This window comes from Littorina saxatilis, linkage group LG14, assembly GCF_037325665.1.
Source record: "Littorina saxatilis isolate snail1 linkage group LG14, US_GU_Lsax_2.0, whole genome shotgun sequence".
Taxonomy (NCBI): domain Eukaryota; kingdom Metazoa; phylum Mollusca; class Gastropoda; order Littorinimorpha; family Littorinidae; genus Littorina; species Littorina saxatilis.
In genome coordinates this window covers 39,190,897-39,210,091 of record NC_090258.1, presented here as the reverse complement: position 1 = coordinate 39,210,091, position 19,195 = coordinate 39,190,897, and the positions used below count along the sequence as shown (strand labels likewise).

General features: G+C 42.4%; 1 protein-coding gene across 1 annotated transcript in view; it reads left to right on the top strand.

Annotated features, from left to right (window-relative positions):
• LOC138946775 (uncharacterized) overlaps window positions 1–19,195 on the top strand; it is a 61,532-nt gene that overhangs the window by 32,984 nt on the left and 9,353 nt on the right. The window contains exons 16-22 of the mRNA XM_070318178.1: window positions 967–1,060; window positions 1,654–1,752; window positions 2,132–2,294; window positions 4,427–4,509; window positions 7,322–7,420; window positions 7,938–8,061; window positions 8,921–9,122. Coding sequence (XP_070174279.1) covers window positions 967–1,060; window positions 1,654–1,752; window positions 2,132–2,294; window positions 4,427–4,509; window positions 7,322–7,420; window positions 7,938–8,061; window positions 8,921–9,122 — 864 coding nt within the window. The remainder of the gene's footprint in view (window positions 1–966; window positions 1,061–1,653; window positions 1,753–2,131; window positions 2,295–4,426; window positions 4,510–7,321; window positions 7,421–7,937; window positions 8,062–8,920; window positions 9,123–19,195) is intronic.

The window sequence follows — 19,195 nt, the reverse complement described above, 5'->3', positions numbered from 1 at the left end:
TCTGTCTGTCTGCGTCCCTCTTTCTCTCTCTCTCTGTCTGTCTGCGTCTTTTTACGACTGTGCATGATACTTTTTCTCTCTCTCTCTCTCTCTCTCTCTCTCTCTCTCTCTCTCTCTCTCTCTCTCTCTCTCTGTCTCTCTCTATCTGTCTCTCTATCTGTGTCTCTCTCTCTCTGTCTGTCTCTCTCTCTCTGTCTCTCTCTCTCTCTGTCTCTCTCCCTCTCTCTCTCTCTCTGGATCTCTCTCTCTCTGTCTCTGTCTCTCTCTGTCTCTCTGTCTCTGTCTCTCTCTCTCTGTCTCTCTCTTTCTCTCTCTCAGTCTCTGTCTCTCTCTCTCTTTCTCTCTCTCTCTGATTCCCTCCCCCACCCCACCCCCACACCATCCGCCTACTCCTCACCCAGTTTGTTTGTTCGTTCATGGGCTGAAACTCCCACGGCTTTTACGTGTATGACCGTTTTTACCCCGCCATTTAGACAGCCATACGCCGCTTTCGGAGGAAGCATGCTGGGTATTTTCGTGTTTCTATAACCCACCGAACTCTGACATGGATTACAGGATCTTTTTTGTGCGGACTTGGTCTTGTGCTTGCGTGTACACACGGGGGGTGTTCGGACACCGAGGAGAGTCTGCACACAAAGTGGACTCTGAGAAATAAATCTCTCGCCGAACTTGGGGACGAACTCACGCTGACAGCGGCCAACTGGATACAAATCCAGTGCGCTACCGACTGAGCTACATCCCCGCCCTCATCACCCAGTAAAGACTGTCAGACTCTCTTTGATCAATTCAATCCTGTCCTATTCTGTGAAAAGTTAAATCTGTGTTGTGTCTTAATATTGCTTGGTTTCTGTGTCTTGTAATTACCATGTATTGTTAATGTTTAACTCTCCCTCCTCTCTCATTGGATTAAACAGCAAAGATTGTAAGTACCTTTCACAATAACACTTCTGTCTTATCTTTCTCCAGAAAATTTACTGCATGCAGCAAATGACCTGATATCCATGCCTGCACAAGTAATCCTAAACTCCAGTTTTTCCCAAGACACATTCTTTGCTATCAGGTAAGAACCGGGTCTGCTTTGGAAGTGAACAAGAGGAGAGCTGGGGGGAGGGGGGGGGGGGGGGTTGAGGGATGGGGGGGGGGGGGGGGGAGGTGTTGAATAGAAGTTATAGAAAGGTAGTTTTACCAGCATCATTCAAATTTCCTTAAAAATCATTCACCAGCTTAATTTTTTTTGCTGAATTGTCGCAGAAATGTTTGTTTGACTAGATAAGTGTTCTGACACGTGCAGTATAATGCAAAGGTCTGGCTTTGAAAATGAAAACAACTGCTTTATAAGCTCTATTAATTTTGTTGATGGATGAATTGATGGATGGTTGGATGGATTCCAGTGAAACATCGAGTGGGTGAGTGGGTTATCAGTGAACCAGTCAATCGACACTAAAGTTACCAGCAATCAGTCTATTGCACTTTACAATCAACATTCCAGTTTGCATTCATTTTTGGGAGATAATAAGAATTGCTCACTTATGTACAAATCTGTGAAGGAGTCATTAACTGATTGTTAAAACTGACTGTGAGTTTTCTCACTCTTTCGTTTTATTGTTAAAAGTGACTGTCAGTTTTCTCACTCTTTCGTTTTGTCTCCTTCAGTGGTGTGGTTACTGCTGTCACGTTCTTCAAGGCAGTCAAAGGCAGCGGCAAACTCAGACCTGGACACATCATCTACTATTACCTGCACAGATTTGTCAGGTAAGAATTAAATGACAAAATATAGGAACATTTGCCATTTTCTTCTTCTTCTTCGTTCATGGGCTCAAACTCCCACGTTCATTCATGTTTTTGCACGAGTGGATTTTTAACGTGCATGACCGTTTTCAAGGGAGTTCTCAGGAGAGGGCAGTGTCACCCCAGCTCACTTTTTCATTTGTACCTGAGCCCCATGATCCTCGTCTATTTTTGTCATCGTTATATGTAATTTGATGTTTAAATAGTTTAGGTTTTTTTTCAAAGTCAATATGTAAAGCGCGGAGAGCATATAGTTTACTGTGGTTCGACGCGCTATATAAGCTGTCATTAATATTATTATTAGTATTATTATTATTATCGTTGTCTTCAACTTTTGACTCAGGGTGATTCCGGCGTACATGGTGGTGCTGGCGGTGTGTGCCTGCCTGATTGTTCACCTGGCAGACGGCCCCCACTGGCCCCCACCGCTCCAGCAGCAGTGTCTGGAGCAATGGTGGACCAACCTGCTCTTCATCAACAACTATTTTGTCAGCATCGAGCACATGGTCAGTGAGGAACTGCATGCAGGAATACATACGTCAATGTAGTGTAAGAGGCTAGGGTGCCAAAATGCACTCGAGTGTTGCCACATTCACCCGGTTTGAGTGAACTTGGGGGCCCGGTAGCTCAGTTGGTTATTCAGCACTGGACTTGTGATCGGAAGGTCACTGGTTTGAATTCGGGTCGGGCCGGACACGGGTCAACTTTTATGTGCAGACCCAGAGACGGAAGCCATGTCCCACCCCCGTGTCAACACAATGGCACGTAAAAGACCTTGGTCATTCTGCCATAAGTGCAGGTGGCTGAATACACCTAAACACGCTGACACCTGGGTAGCGCGACTCCGTTGCTGCTAGCTTTCCACTGGGAGGAAGTGACCCGAATTTTCCAGCGACTGGACAATAAATTAATGACAATAAAATGAAAATGAAAATGAAACTTTGTCCCTGAAGTATTAATTCTCAGTGTGGCTGTTGTCATTTTCATGATGAATGTCGTTGTAACAATCACGATCTAACTAATGTATTGGATGTCTTTGTTATCATGGTCTGATGATGATCAGTGTTGTCAAAACAACCACTTTCGTGAGTATAATCATCTACATTGTCATCATCATCGTCATCGTCATCGTAACTGTCGTTGTCGTTGTTGTCAGCATCATTGGCATTGCCACCATTGTCATCATCCTCATCATCACCATCATCCTCATCATAATAGTCCTTGTCCTTGTCATCAATGTCATCACAGTTGTCATCATCATCATTATTATTATTGTGATCATTTTTATGCGCCTAATCTAGATATAGCCCTAGGCGCTTACATATTCATTTCTGCCGTTTGAAATGGAATTTTTTACAGACAGACAGACAAACAGACATTTTTTACACACAATATATAACGCATTCACATCGGCCAGTAAAGCTCAGTAGCCTATTAGGCGAGCATTCACCTTTCACGGCCTTTATTCCAAGTCAAACGGGTATTTGGTGGACATTTTTATCTATGCCTTTACAATTTTGCCAGGAAAGACCCTTTTGTCAATCGTGGGATCTTTAACGTGCACACCCCAATGTAGTGTACACGAAGGGACCTCGGTTTTTCGTCTCATCCGAAAGACTAGCACTTGAACCCACCACCTAGGTTAGGAAAGGGGGGAGAAAATTGCGGCCTGACCCAGGGTCGAACACGCAACCTCTCGCTTCCGAGCGCAAGTGCGTTACCACTCGGCCACCCAGTCCCATCATCATCATCATCCTCCTCCTCCTCCTCCTCCTCATCATCATCATCATCATCATCATAATCATCATCTTTACCAGCATCATGCAGTGCATTGTAAGCTAGACTCATTCAGAACAATTTACAATTTTTTTCGGATTTTAATGTTTCTATCCATGTAACTCCCACCCTCCTTCGTTTATCCAGTATTGATCTTGTTACACTAAATGGGTTTTTTTCAGGGTGTGCACTTTGATCCCCAGTAGTTGACCCTTTTGAATGTTTTTAAGTGACAGGTTTTATGACTTGTAGTTCTTCACTTCCTCGCCATCCTTTCAATGCCTTACGATCATACTTCTCCACATTCTCAAGCACCCTACTACCTACCCCGCACACGCATGCATGCACATGCATACACACTCACGAATTCATTCGCACACACACACAAATACACGTGCATGCATGTACACACGCACGCATTGGTGAATACACACACACACACACACACACACACACACACACGCACACACATGTACACACACACACACACACACACATACACACGCACACACATGTACACACACACACACACACACACACACACACGCACACACATGTACACACACACACACACACACACACACATTAACACACACATATTTTGTGCTCTTGACTTTTTTTTCTCTCTTTTTCAACGTTTCTCTGTGCCAAGTAGAACCCCCCAGGTTAAGACTCCCCCATTTTAAGACCTTGAGTTTTCAGATTTTCAGTTCATCACCTCTGTAAATTTAGCTCCATTTTAAGACTAATCCTCCTTTTTAAGACCCGATTTTCTCAGATGTTTTAAGGTCTTAAATTGGGAGTTCCGCTGTGTGACTTTGTACTGAAAGCCTATAGATGTTGTGTTCCCTTGTGTTTGCAGTGCATGTCGTGGACGTGGTTTTTGTCCAGCCTGATGCAGTTCTACTGGGTTGCCCCCCTTGTGTTGGTTCCCTTAGCTTTTGGGTGAGGTTTATGTTCTCCTTGTTCGTTTCTTTGTCTTTTTGTGTAGTGCACATTTGTCATTTTTTTACATTTAGTCAAGTTTTGACTAAATGTTTTAACGTAGAGGGGAGAATCGAGACGAGGGTCATGGTGTATGTGTGTGTGTCTGTGTGTGTGTGTGTGTAGAGCGGTTCAGACTAAACTACTGGACCGATCTTTATGAAATTTGACATGAGAGTTCCTGGGTATGATATCCTCATAAGTTTTTTTCATTTTTTTGATAAATGTCTTTGATGACGTCATATCCGGCTTTTTGTGAAAGTTGAGGCGGCACTGTCACGCCCTCATTTTTCAACCAAATTGGTTGAAATTTTGGTCAAGTAATCTTCGACGAAGCCCGGACTTCGGTATTGCATTTCAGCTTGGTGGCTTAAAAATGAATTAATGACTTTGGTCATTAAAAATCTGAAAATTGTAAAAAAAATTTTTTTTTTATAAAACGATCCAAATTTACGTTCATCTTATTCTCCATCATTTGCTGATTCCAAAAACATATAAATATGTTATATTTGGATTAACAACAAGCTCTGAAAATTAAATATATAAAAATTATTATCAACTTTTTTTTTTCGAAATCAATTTAAAAACACTTTCATCTTATTCCTTGTCGGTTCCTGATTCCAAAAACATATAGATATGATATGTTTGGATTAATAACACGCTCAGAAAGTTAAAACGAACAGAGGTTCAGAAAAGCGTGCTATCCTCTCAGCGCAACGAATACCCCGCTCTTCTTGTCAATTTCACTGGCACTGCCTTTGCCACGGGCGGTGGAGTGACGATGCTACGAGTATACGGTCTTGATGCGTTGCGTTGCATTGAGTTTCATTCTGTGAGTTCGACAGCTACTTGACTAAATGTTGTATTTTCGCCTTACGCGACTTGTTTTAACATTTGTTTTAACGTTGACTGGGAATCGAGAAGAGGGTGTGGTGTGTGTGTGTGTGTGTGTGTGTGTGTGTGTGTGTGTGTGTGTGTGTGTGTGTGTGTGTGTGTGTGTGTGTGTGTGTGTGTGTGTGTAAAGCGATTCTTAGAAAACTACTGGACCAATCTTCATGAAACTGTATATGAGAGTTTGTGGGTAATTTGATATATTCCCCGGATCATTTTTTCATTTTTTCCGTAAAAAATGGAATGCAGTGGGTTAATTTCATTCTGTGAGTTTGACAGATTGACTAAATGTAGTAATTTCGCCTTACACGACTTGTCATCCTCTATTATCACCCTCTATTATCACCCTCTTGACTGCCAAAATACGTATCAGGTATCTTTGGGACAATAAACAAATCAATACTCTGAGAAGGAAAACAACTGCTGTATATATTGCCCTTTAAATTGCACAGGGCTAACACACACAAAAAGTGAAAACCTGAAAAGCCTGTCACGTCCACGGCGGCATTGGCAAAGAACAGCCTCTCCTGGTACCAACATGTATGTTAATAAATTATAAAATAATACACATTTTGTCTCCATCAACCATCCAAACTAAAAAAAAATAAAAAAAAATAAAAGTTTTATGTACTTTAAGAAACCGGATTTTCCGATTTTAAACGTTAAAAAAACACAGATTTCCGGCGAGAACCGGAAAGGTGCTAGCCCTGATTGCAGCAAGGTGATTCTCTCCCCTGCATGCCATTTTCTCAGATTTGGTCTAATGGGCTGTTCTGGTGAGGTTATGCCCCCTCTTTCTTTCGGATGATAACTGGCGCCACTCGCAGCAAGATCACACGAGAAAGGAAAAAAACTTGCATTGGTCCCAAATAGCATATCAGTTTGGTAACAGTTCATGTGTAAGTCGTGCATTTTATACGGTAAACAGACAATGGTCGGTTCTGGTGAGGTTTATGCCCCTTCTTTCTTTCGGCTGGTAACTGCAGGCGCCACCTCGCGGCACGATCACAGGAGTTGTCTCGCGTATATAACCCCAGAAGCGCTCATTGCAGCAAGATGATTGTCTCCCCTGGAGACCATTTTTTCAGATTTGGTCTAATTGTCATAAAAAAAAGATTTTTGTTTAACTAACTTCTTCCGGCAGTAAAGGGTCAAAATGTACTGACCTTCTCATGTAACTGATCATTCCTGCCACAACAAAACTGTCTGGGCTTTTACCTGAGCGACGGGCGCAATGGCCTATAGTGGATAGTCGGGATTCAAACCCAATGTGACCTCCCGCTTGGCTGAAGTGAAAGGATAAGCTCACATTTGTTGTAAAAACCTGGACAGTTCTGTCATGGTTCATGGCTGATGTTTGTTCTCACTGGAAGGAATGTGTGCATATATGTGTTAAATTATTTGTTCTTCAATATACCTAGCCCACCTGTTAGGCTAAGATTGGCTGAAATCAATGCTTCATAATTGCCTCAGCAATTCTGAAACAGATTAATGTGTTCTATTTAGCACTGGGCCTTTGCTTTTGTTTCTTTCACAATATCAGTAGTTGATGTTCTTTTTGTGTTCTTTCCATGTGCCCTCTGCTTTTTGATTTCATGTTTTGTAAGTTACATAGCCTCTCTAGTCTCCATAATTGTTCTGCTTACATAGATGTTTCTGTAGTAATCAGACCTAGAGACTTAGTACTCAGTGGGAGTTGAGAGTAGGCTTTTGTCCTTGTACTTTCTTGATTTTACCGCTTTTGTGGACATCACTGTCACACTCCATTATCTTGAAGTTTTCACACACATGTGTTTTTTTCCCCTTCTCTTTTCCCCTTTTTTTGGCAATTTGTTAACAGGCATTTACATTTCAACATTGTGTTGTCTGCTTTTGTTGACAGTAAAAAGATCATAGGATTCATCATTGTGGGAGTGTTTGTGGCGATACACATTGGCTCCACCATTGTTCTGGAGCTTGGCATCAATGGTGATGTTCTTCGGTGAGTCCGTCTGTCTCTTCATGTGTGTCTGTCTCTCTCTTTTTACCTCTCTCTTCCAGCTGTTTTCTTTTCTTCGTTTGACGATTAATCTTTGTGTATTCTGTCTTAGTGTGACCTGCGTTATGTAACAGGTTTTTCAGTTTTGTTGTCTTTTGTCTGTTAATTTGTCATTTGTCATTTTGCTTATTTTAATTATGATTTTGATTTTGATTTTTGATTTTGTTAATTTGATATTTTATTTCTGCTTGTTCTTCCAGATTTCCCTGAAATTGTTTAACTCGTGGTTTTTTTCAGACAACCGCACTGCATATTTGTCTGTCTGTCTGTCTCCCCCCCCCCCCTCCTCCCCCCCCCCCTCCTCCTCCTCCTCCTCTCTCTCTGTGATTATACAAGCTTTTACTTTCAAAACTTCAATCCACGTCCTGCTCTCCAGAAATCCACAATTTAACTCTTTCAAAGTCTTTTAAGTTTCTTTAGACATGCCAGTTACTTATTTTACTTCTTTCATTTTTTTCAGGCGACAGTCCGAATACTTTTGGACAATCTTCCAGCAGCCATACTGCAGAGTGGCCCCCTTTGCCCTGGGGTTGGGTCTGGGCTTTATCCTGGATAGGCTGAAATTCAGATTTAACATGCATAAAGTAAGTGTTTGTTTTCAACTGTTGTTATATCAAACTTGATCCAGTAGTGAGTCCAATATGTGTGAAAATGTTAGAGATTAAAGGCCCACTCCGCCGTTTGAAAACATTTGGCCTGAACACCATCCCGGATCTGGTCAGACTTTTACATGCGATAGGACCGATCCCTCCACTTGGTCACATTCCAACAATGAACATCCCTCCACTTGGTCACATTCCAACAATGAACATCCCTCCACTTGGTCACAATGAACATCCCTCCACTTGGTCACATTCCAACAATGAACAGATTGGATGCACTCTGTGCACAGTGGTTTTTTTTTTATTTTAAAGACTGAATTTTGTAAAATATCTTTGCAAGTATTTTCCACAATGTATGACACTCTTGGCTTTGCTGCAGAGACACATGGAATTTTAAGCATAAAATTATGATTTTGTGTTAGAAGGTTTTTGGCTGGAGTCAATGAAGCAAGAAAATAAAACAACAAATAAACTTTTGTGTGCAAATCTAGTGTTTTGAGTTTTCATATACTTAAAGACAGCCAGGCTCTTGAAACAGACAGTACATGAGCATAAGAAGATCTGTGGAAGTCAATATAGATTAATCTTTTTTTTTAAGAAACACAGCTCCCCTAAGTGCATACCATATATATATAACACACTGAAACTCCATTTGACATTTTAAACAAAAAATACATTCGCTATAGACAGGTCGTTGCTATGAAAAGGTGCATTTATATATAAAAGACAAATTCATCTGGGATCCTTGGAAGTGGACGTTGTGGGCAGGTTATGGTCGCTTTCAGGAGGTGGTTGCAGGACAGGTTCAACTTACCATCAAACTTAACGTCTTTCGTTCCAGATTGCAATATGTGCAGGATGGGTGGTTGCATTCATTTTCTCCACCTTCCTGACCCTCATCACTTACGAGGAGAACCGCTACTTGCTGCAGGACGCGTCTGGTTGGTCAGTGGCGACACGCACTGTGCACGAGAGCTTGCAGCGCCCTCTGTGGGCCCTTGTTGTCTGCTGGGTCGTCTTTGCCTGCGCCACAGGCAATGGAGGTATTCATCAGTGATTATGATACAGTGGAACCCCCTTTTTACGACCCCCCCCCCCCCCCCCCCCCCCCCCCAATATAAGACTTCCTCTCTTTTAAGACCCTGTTTTCTTAGACTTTCTATTCATAGCCTCTGTAAATTTACCCCCATTTCAAGACTCCCTCCTTTTTACATTTAGTCAAGTTTTGACTAAATGTTTTAACGTAGAGGGGGGAATCGAGATGAGGGTCGTGGTGTATGTGCGTGTGTGTGTCTGTGTGTGTGTGTGTGTGTGTGTGTGTAGAGCGATTCAGACTAAACTACTGGACCGATCTTTATGAAATTTGACATGAGAGTTCCTGGGTATGAAATCCCCGAACGTTTTTTTCATTTTTTTGATAAATGTCTTTGATGACGTCATATCCGGCTTTTCGTGAAAGTTGAGGCGGCACTGTCACGCCCTCATTTTTCAACCAAATTGGTTGAAATTTTGGTCGGGTAATGTTCGACGAAGCCCGGACTTCGGTATTGCATTTCAGCGTGGTGGCTTAAAAATTAATTAATGACTTTGGTCATTAAAAATCTGAAAATTGTAAAAAAAATACGTTTTTTATAAAACGATCCAAATTTACGTTTATTTTATTCTCCATCATTTGCTGATTCCAAAAACATATAAATATGTTATATTTGGATTAAAAACAAGCTCTGAAAATTAAATATATAAAAATTATTATCAAAATTAAATTTTCGAAATCAATTTAAAAACACTTTCATCTTATTCCTTGTCGGTTCCTGATTCCAAAAACATATAGATATGATATGTTTGGATTAAAAACACGCTCAGAAAGTTAAAACGAAGAGAGGTACAGAAAAGCGTGCTATCCTTCCCAGCGCAAATACTACCCCGCTCTTCTTGTCAATTTCACTGCCTATGCCGTGAGCGGTGGACTGACGATGCTACGAGTATACGGTCTTGCTGTGTTGCATTGCGTTCAGTTTCATTCTGTGAGTTCGACAGCTACTTGACTAAATGTTGTATTTTCGCCTTACGCGACTTGTTTTAAGGTGTTACGAGTGTGTTCGGGTTGCGGTTCTTGCTCATGTTTATACTCACTGAGTTACTTCCCTTGGATCTGGATCTGGATCTGGATCTGGATAACCCGCCTGGGTTGGTGGTTTGCGGGTGCGAATGCGTATACGCACGGTTCAGTGTGCTTTCGCGAAAGGGTGTGTCATATGCACGGCTAGAACTAAGATACTTCTTGATTTCAGTAAATAGTTTCATTACATGTCAACTAGTTCGTTTTTAAATGATTTTTTAGAGATCGCCAAATGGTATTGTGTGAATAACATCATTCGATCGATTGTACGCACGGCGCCGTGCTTCTAGTAGCTCAGTCCATTCCTTCTTTCCGGTGTGGAAACAGACGTGTTTCTGGCGAAAGAATCGGCGTTTTCAACTCGCCATATCTTCATATTCATTCGGACTAGAACAACGAAATATAAATTTCTTGTAAAAAAAATCCCGAGCCTTGCGACTCTGGTAGTCATTTTCTTACGCGAAGCGGCCTTTGGTAGGTACGACAGTTTTAGTCACCCAAGTATATATATCTAAAACGCACGTGGACGAGTTTTCAATGGCGTATTTGAAGTCTGTGAATGTTGTGATTACAAATCATTTCGGGGCACTCCTCAGTCTATACGTACAGACAAACAAATTGCATGGAACGAAAGTTGAGAGGCTGGAATGTAAGTTGTTGTTTTGACTTCTACAAATCTCGCAGGTCTTTTATGCAAAACAGACTCAAAATTGCATTGTTCACGCAAGTGTAGATGACGAGACTATCGAAGGAATGGATTACACTTGCCTACAGATATAATAGACAGACACTGTCTATTTATATCTATGACTTACCCTAGCCCATATGTTAGAATAAAGAACATACTTTGCTCTTTTGAATGATGTATGATTTGGCACTGTACACAGGATTTTAGACCTGCCCCCGAAGTGATTTTTCCATAAACCCGTCAAAAAGCTCACTCCGTTTTGGCCGTAAAAAGCGCCCAAATGAAGTCAATTTCTAACCTGTGTCGTGTGTTCGAAGGAGTACATCTCAGCGATGCCATTGCCTTGCAACCTCAAAGAAATATATTTTAATAACCCGCTAAATGAACGTTTTTTTTAGTGTGAAATAAAAGCCGGAGATTTGCTTCGTTTCTTTGCTGCGACACAAAACCAAAGCCAACTATAGATCTGCGGTGACATTATGAGTTCGTTTTCGACATTGCAGTGAAGTTGCGTGGATCTTCGACGATTCCCGTTCGGTTTAATGTAGATAGAGCTTTGATTGAATGTAACTGCTTTGAAAAGTTACAACATGAGTCCTTGGGATCGATGTTTTTCGGTAAACTTCTTCGTATCCTTGACTTTACTTTTGACTTGAACAGATCCAGATCGGCGGGGGCTGTTGATCGCCTACACAGATCTATATGAAGTTGACTCGACACGGCGAACCGCCGAATCCGTGCCCTCTCGTCGGTCCTACCCCCAAATCCCTTACCAGCCTCAGACCCCACCTCACCATTCTAACCTCACTGGCGTACTATGTGTGATTATCCCTTCCTCGTGAAAGAGAAAGTGGAGAAAGGGGAAAAATGAAGATTTTTTCTTACTACAATAAGTAACACAACAGTCAGGGATAGTCAGGGATTGTTGACATGTACATTGTCAAGAGGTCAAAACAAATTTTAAAAGCTGTTGGACACTGCACTAGTGTTGCTCTAATCAAGGCGAGTCTGGAACAATAGGTCCACCCCACCAAAAAGTCAACATGGAATTAGTTATGATTTTTTTTGCCTTTTTGCTTGGGTACGGCCAAGTCAAAAAGGTGAATAGTCATAACAAGTTCAGTTTGGGGTCTTTTTCAAATCTGTTTGCTGCATCTTTTCTGTGACCATTCTGGCTATGCACTGACAGTCAAAAAAGTGAAGAAGGGAAAAATGAAGATTTTGGGTGTTGTTTTTTTTTGGACAAATTTTGAAGAAGGGAAAAATGAAGATTTTGGGTGTTGGTTTTTTTTGACAAATTTTTTTAAGTCCAAAAAAGATGAGAAATATTCATAACAAATTCAGTTTTGGGTCTTTTTCAAATCTGTTTGATGCATCTTTTCTGTGACCATTGTGGCTATGCACTGACACACAAATAAGTGGAGAAAAGGGAGAAATGAAGATTTTTTTCTTACTGCACAACAGTCAGGGATTAGGGTTACATGTTTACATGTACATTGTCAAGAGGTCAAAACAAATTTTAAAAGCTGTTGAACACTGCACTAGGGTTGCTCTAATCAAGGCGAGTCTGAAACAATAGGTCCACCCCACCAAAAAGTGAACATGGAATTAGTTATGATTTTTTTTGCCTTTTTGCTTGGGTACGGCCAAGTGAACAAGGTAGGAAAGGTTAGAAATAGTCTAACAAGTTCACTTTTGGGTCTTTTTCAAATCTGTTTGCTGCATCTTTTCTGTGACCATTGTGGCTATGCACTGACACTCAAAAAGGTGGAGAAAGGGGAAAAATGAAGATTTTTTTCTTACAACACAACAGTCAGGGATAGTCAGGGATTGTTGACATGTACATTGTCAAGAGGTCAAAACAAATTTTAAAAGCTGTTGGACACTGCACTAGTGTTGCTCTAATCAAGGCGAGTCTGGAACAATAGGTCCACCCCACAAAAAAAGTCAACATGGAATTAGTTATGATTTTTTGACTCACATGCGAAGCAAAAGTGAGTCTATGTACTCACCCGAGTCGTCCGTCCGTCCGTCCGTCCGTCCGTCCGTCCGGACGTCCGTCCGGAAAACTTTAACGTTGGATATTTCTTGGACACTATTCAGTCTATCAGTACCAAATTTGGCAAGATGGTGTATGATGACAAGGCCCCAAAAAACATACATAGCATCTTGACCTTGCTTCAAGGTCAAGGTCGCAGGGGCCATAAATGTTGCCTAAAATACAGCTATTTTTTCCATTTTTCCCATTTTCTCTGAAGTTTTTGAGATTCAATACCTCACCTATATATGATATATAGGGCAAAGTAAGCCCCATCTTTTGATACCAGTTTGGTTTACCTTGCTTCAAGGTCAAGGTCACAGGAGCTCTTCAAAGTTGGATTGTATACATATTTTGAAGTGACCTTGACCCTGAACTATGGAAGATAACTGTTTCAAACTTTAAAATTATGTGGGGCACATGTTATGCTTTCATCATGAGACACATTTGGTCACATATGATCAAGGTCAAGGTCACTTTGACCCTTATGAAATGTGACCAAAATAAGGTAGTGAACCACTAAAAGTGACCATATCTCATGGTAGAAAGAGCCAATAAGCACCATTGTACTTCCTATGTCTTGAATTAACAGCTTTGTGTTGCATGACCTTGGATGACCTTGACCTTGGGTCAAGGTCACATGTATTTTGGTACTAAAAATGTGTAAAGCAGTTCTTAGTGTATGTCATTGCTAGGTTTAGTTATTTGACCTTGATCTTGAAGGTCAAGGTCATGTAAAGGTCAAGGTAAAGCATGTGAGTCGTATGGGCTTTGCCCTTCTTGTTTTGCCTTTTTGCTTGGGTACGGCCAAGTCAAAAAGGTGAGAGGGGTTACAAATAGTCATAACAAGTTCAGTTTGGGGTCTTTTTCAAATCTGTCTGATGCATCTTGTCTGTGACCATTGTGGCTATGCACTCAAAGTCAAAAAAGTGCAGAAAGGTGACAAATGAAGATTTTTCCTTCTTTCACGATCCAAATTTACGTTTATCTTATTCTCCATCATTTGCTGATTCCAAAAACATATAAATATGTTATATTCGGATTAAAAACAAGCTCTGAAAATTAAATATATAAAAATTATTATCAAAATTTATTTTTCGAAATCAATTTAAAAACACTTTCATCTTATTCCTTGTTGGTTCCTGATTCCAAAAATATATAGATATGATATGTTTGGATTAAAAACACGCTCAGAAAGTTAAAACGAAGAGAGGTACAGAAAAGCGTGCTATGCAGCATAGCGTAACCACTACCCCGCTCTTCTTGTCAATTTCACTGCCTATGCCGTGAGCGGTGGACCACGAGTATACTATACGGTCTTGCTGCGTTGCATTGCGTTCAGTTTCATTCTGTGAGTTCGACAGCTACTTGACTAAATATTGTATTTTCGCCTTACGCGACTTGTTTTTCTTGGGTTGAGGAGAGGGGGTGGGGTGGGTGGTGTGAGGGGGGGGGGGGGTGTATGCCCCTTGATCAGTCTCGGGCGCTCTGCGACCTCGATTTACACTCTTGAATTCTAAAAACACCCCCCTTACAAACTTATCTACCCTGGTTTATCTATATATATATATATACGACTTGTGTCTGTCTGTCTGTGTGTGTATGTGTCTGTTCTTTATGTTCGATGCGCGGCCAAAGTTCTCGATGGATCTGTTTCAAATTTGGTGGCCATATTCACGTTCACCCTGGACACAATCTGGTCGATGAGATATTTCAATACGTGCTCTCGGCGCTCAGCACAAACCGATTTTTTTTCTTTTTCGGGATCAACTACCAGTAACTTTTCCTTATCTTCTCCATGTTTTCAGCGTTTACCTCCCTTCCTTCGTATGATGCACTACGGTATGAGGGGCATCTTCGGATATTCCCGTTCTGTTACTATTTTTAGAAGGTCACCGCAGTGTCCAGAACGCTTTCCTTGGACCCGTAAGTTGTCCTCACTGTAAAAGTGCAAAGGTCGAATCAATTTATAGACACGCGAAAAATACACTGTCATCTATCTCTATATATTTATACATATAGATATAGATATATATACGGCTTCTCTGTGTGTGTTGTGTGTTTGTGTGTGTCTGTAGAAAACACCTGTGGATTGTAGAGTTCTGTTTTTTTCTTTTTTTCTTTTTTTTTTTTTCAGTTTTCATTACTTTATTGTCCCATCGCTGGGAAATTCGGGTCGCTTCCTCCCAGTGGAAAGCTAGCAGCAACGGAGTCGCGCTACCCAGGTGTCTGCGTGTTTAGGTGTATTCAGCCACCTGCACTTATGGCAGAATGACCAAGGTCTTTTACGTGCCATTGTGATGACACGGGGGTGGGACATGGCTTCCGTCTTTGGGTCTGCACATAAAGTTGACCCGTGTCCGTCCCGGCCCGAATTCAAACCTGCGACCTTTCGATCACAAGTCCAGTGCTCTACCAACTGAGCTACCGTGATGTGGTATGGCTGCTTTTCTGAGTCTGTACGTTCTGGCCTTCCTCTGAGAAGCCATCACAGAATGAAAAGGGCTTAGAGATAAGCTCTAAATTTCTCAATCCTGTTTGAGTGGACTTCGTCTCCAAAGGTGATTGTGGTCTTTCGGCACTCGGTTACATTGGGCGGCGTCGACAAGTATGGGACTCGACATGATAATGATCAGGAATGGCATTATGGCCACTGAATCATTTTCGTGCTGTTCCCATTCCACGAATCTGGGAGGGACCTAAGCTTGGCGTTCCCATTCCACGAATCTGGGAGGGACCTAAGCTCGGGTCCATGGTTCGGACCCGGCGAAGCCGGCGTACGGTGCGCCACTCAAGCCGGGTATTCGGCTCTACTTGCTACCCGGCGAACCGGGTATTCATCTAGTGTGTGTGTGGTGTGCGATTCATAGAAATTTACTGGACGGATCTTCATTTTTTTTAAATAAGTTTTTACTACTAAAGGAGTGATAATTTTATGTGTACGCGCTCGAGAAACCTCTATCATTTTCTGAAAATGCACGTTGATAAGTACCGTTTTATGATAGTTATACTCTCCATTCATTTATATACACAAACTAATGTTTCATTTATTATTTGTAGAGCTAAATATGTCAGTTGGGATCATGTTAAGAATCGCAGTGTTTTTCGCAAAATCGTACTTGACAACCCCCGGTAAAAAAATTCTAAAAAAAAAATTAATACGTCGACCACCTTTTTTCTTTGCACAGATGTGTCCATATTACTTAGAGGAACCTGTGCACAAAATGTGTAATGTTTCTGACGAGCGAATTTTTTTTAAATACGTTTTTACTACTAAAGGAGTGATAATTTTATGTGTACGCCCTCGAGAAACCTCGATCATTTTCTGAAAATGCACGTTGATAAGTACCGTTTTATGATAAAGTTATACTCTCCATTCATTTATATACACAAACTAATGTTTCATTTATTATTTGTAGAGCTAAATATGTCAGTTGGGATCATGTTAAGAATCGCAGTGTTTTTCGCAAAATCGTACTTGACAACCCCCAGTAAAAAAATTCTAAAAAAAAGTTAATACGTCAACCTCTTTTTTTCTTTGCACAGATGTGTCCATATTGCTTAGAGGAACCTGTGCACAAAATGTGTAATGTTTCTTTCACGCGATTTGAACACACAAGTAACCCCTTAAGAATCGCAAAGTTTTTCGCAAAATCGTACTTGACAACCCCCGGTAAAAAAATTCTAAAAAAAAATTTATACGTCGACCCCCTTTTTTCTTTGCACAGATGTGTCCATATTGCTTAGAGGAACCTGTGCACAAAATGTGTAATGTTTCTCACACGCGAATTGTTTTTAAATACGTTTTTACTACTAAAGGAGTGATAATTTTATGTGTACGCCCTCGATAAACCTCGATCATTTTCTGAAAATGCACGTCGATAAGTACCGTTTTATGATAAAGTTATACTCTCCATTCATTTATATACACAAACTAATGTCTCATTTAATATCATATTCTTACTCCGAATCACATTAGCATTGAGTCACCTGAGATGCTTATCACTGAAAAACGCTTACCCGGCTAAAGAATTTAAAGGGAAGCAACCCCATCACCAAAACGAAAGTGAAAGTAGCTTTGGTAATGGGCCAGTACACCGGGAGTTACCTCCCATACGGGTGTATGCCACGTCACTTCCTCTAGGAACACGTGCCTATTATCATACGTCTTTTTCACCTCGGAGAGGACGGTTCACTTTTTGACGCTCTGTGGCTGACCTTGTGTGTTTGAGTGACACCCGCCGGCCACGTTACCCAGCTTGTCTGCTCGCCTTGCCTACAGTTTGGTGAGCTCGTTCCCGTTTGTTGTTGGTTGTTTGCGCTGTTTCGTTACTGTACGTTGTCCGTTTTTTACGGACTTGTGTGTCAGTGACTTGCGTGTTTCGCCATTTTGTTGTGTGAGTTAGTTAGCTAACTCGTGTGACTTTGCTAGTAGCTCTGCGTGCCCTCTTTCTGTTTGGGCAAGTGTAGCTTTAGTATTTTGTTGACGCGTAAGCGTGTGTGTTTACTGTGTTTTCAGTCGTTTTGACTTACGTTTCAGTAAATCTTTTTACTTTGCCACGTGTTGTTGACGTTTGTGTCAGTGTCTTGCGTGTCGCCATTTTGTTGTGTGAGTTAGTTTTCTAGCTCGTGTGACTTTGTTTGTAGCTCTCCGTGCCTCTGCTTGTGGGGCAAGTTTAGCTATAGTATTTTGTTAACGCATTAGTGCGTGTGTTTACTGAATTTTCCAGTCGTTTAGACTTATGTTTCAGTAAATTTTTTCGCGTTGCCACGTGTTGTTGTCAACATGTCTGATTCAGACAAGCGCCGTGGCAAGTCGGACCCCAAGGGGAAAATTAAGGCTAAGTCTTCCTCTTCCAAAGCAACGTTACTTGTTACAGACCAAGAGCGTAACACTTTGTTGGCTGTACCAATTTCGGCGCCTAGCGCTGTTACTACTTCTGCTTCTTTTGCGGCGCCTAGCGCTACTGTTACTTCTGCACCTGTCTCTACATCGGAGACTTCGTCTTCTTTGTTAGCACCTGGACTAGGTGCGTTGGTTTCCTCTCTGTTAAAGTCACTGGTTCCAGAAATCCGCAGCTTGGTGCAGGCAGAATTTCAGCGTTCCGTCGCCAGCAGTTCGGCGTTTCCGGCATCTGGCAGTGACGTCCGGGCATTGGCTTCCGTGTCTTTGTCCTCCACTTCCGGCTTGGAGCAGCGTCCTCCCTCTTCAGCGTCGGTTGGTAAGCAGAGCTGGTCCGATAGCCCTCGTGAGGCGCCTGGACGTTCTCCTTCGGGGGACAGCTCTTTCGCATCGGGTCACGACCGATACCTTGCTGATCTTTCATTTCCGGCGATAACCTACGAGGCCCCGGACTTGTTCGAACAGCGGCGGCAGTCGGTTTCGACTGCCGCATTTCCGGCACTTGCCGGAAGTGATGATCCGTCCGCTCCGGCACGCTACGGCGGTCGCGGCAGGATGGAGTATTCACTGACTTCCGGTCCTTCCGGATCGCGAAGTCAACCAGTGCAGTCTTCACTTCCGCATTTTGCGGTTCCGTTGACTACACTTCCGGTTTCGGCCGGAAACGCTTCTTCCTCTTCTGGTGGTTCCTTCCGGATACCAGATAGTGGATTACAGCGTGCGCCTTCCGGCTTTCAAGCGCCTAGGCTTGAGCAGGCATCACTCCGCTCAGTCGGGGGAGTGACGTCAGCTCATCCAGCTCCGGTTTTTGCGGATGGTCGTCCTGCTTACCCTTTACCTTCACAGGGTTTTGGGCGGCAGGATGACGTTAGTGCTCAGGCTTTTCCGGTTTCCGGTTTGCCAGGGCATGCTTCTGCTTCCGGAACTGGTGACTTCGGTCATGGTTCCACGTGTGACTATTCTGATGCTCCATCAGTGGTCAGCGAGGAGTCGCGGGGCGTGTTTCCGTCGAAGCTCAAGTCTGTTCTTGACGTCGCGGCGGAAGTAACGTCTCGTTATTTTCCTGAAGGGGTGGTGGCTGCGGACTCTTCCGCATCATTCGTTCCTTCTGCCATGGCGGACTTCCGGCCGGCACAGGAGGATGTTTCTTCCTTCCGGTTCGCCGAGTCTCCGTCAGTGGCTTACCAACTTTCGCATTCACTGGTTCGTCCAGCACATGCGGGGAGTGGTATTCGGCCAGTGCCTGTTCCGTTACTGCTTCCTTTTGGTCCAGTTCCGGAATCAGCTCAGCAGTGGGTGGCTTCAGCTGCCCAAGCCTCTTCCTTCGTGCCTACGGCCAATAGGAAGCTTGGCATGCCCAATCAGAGC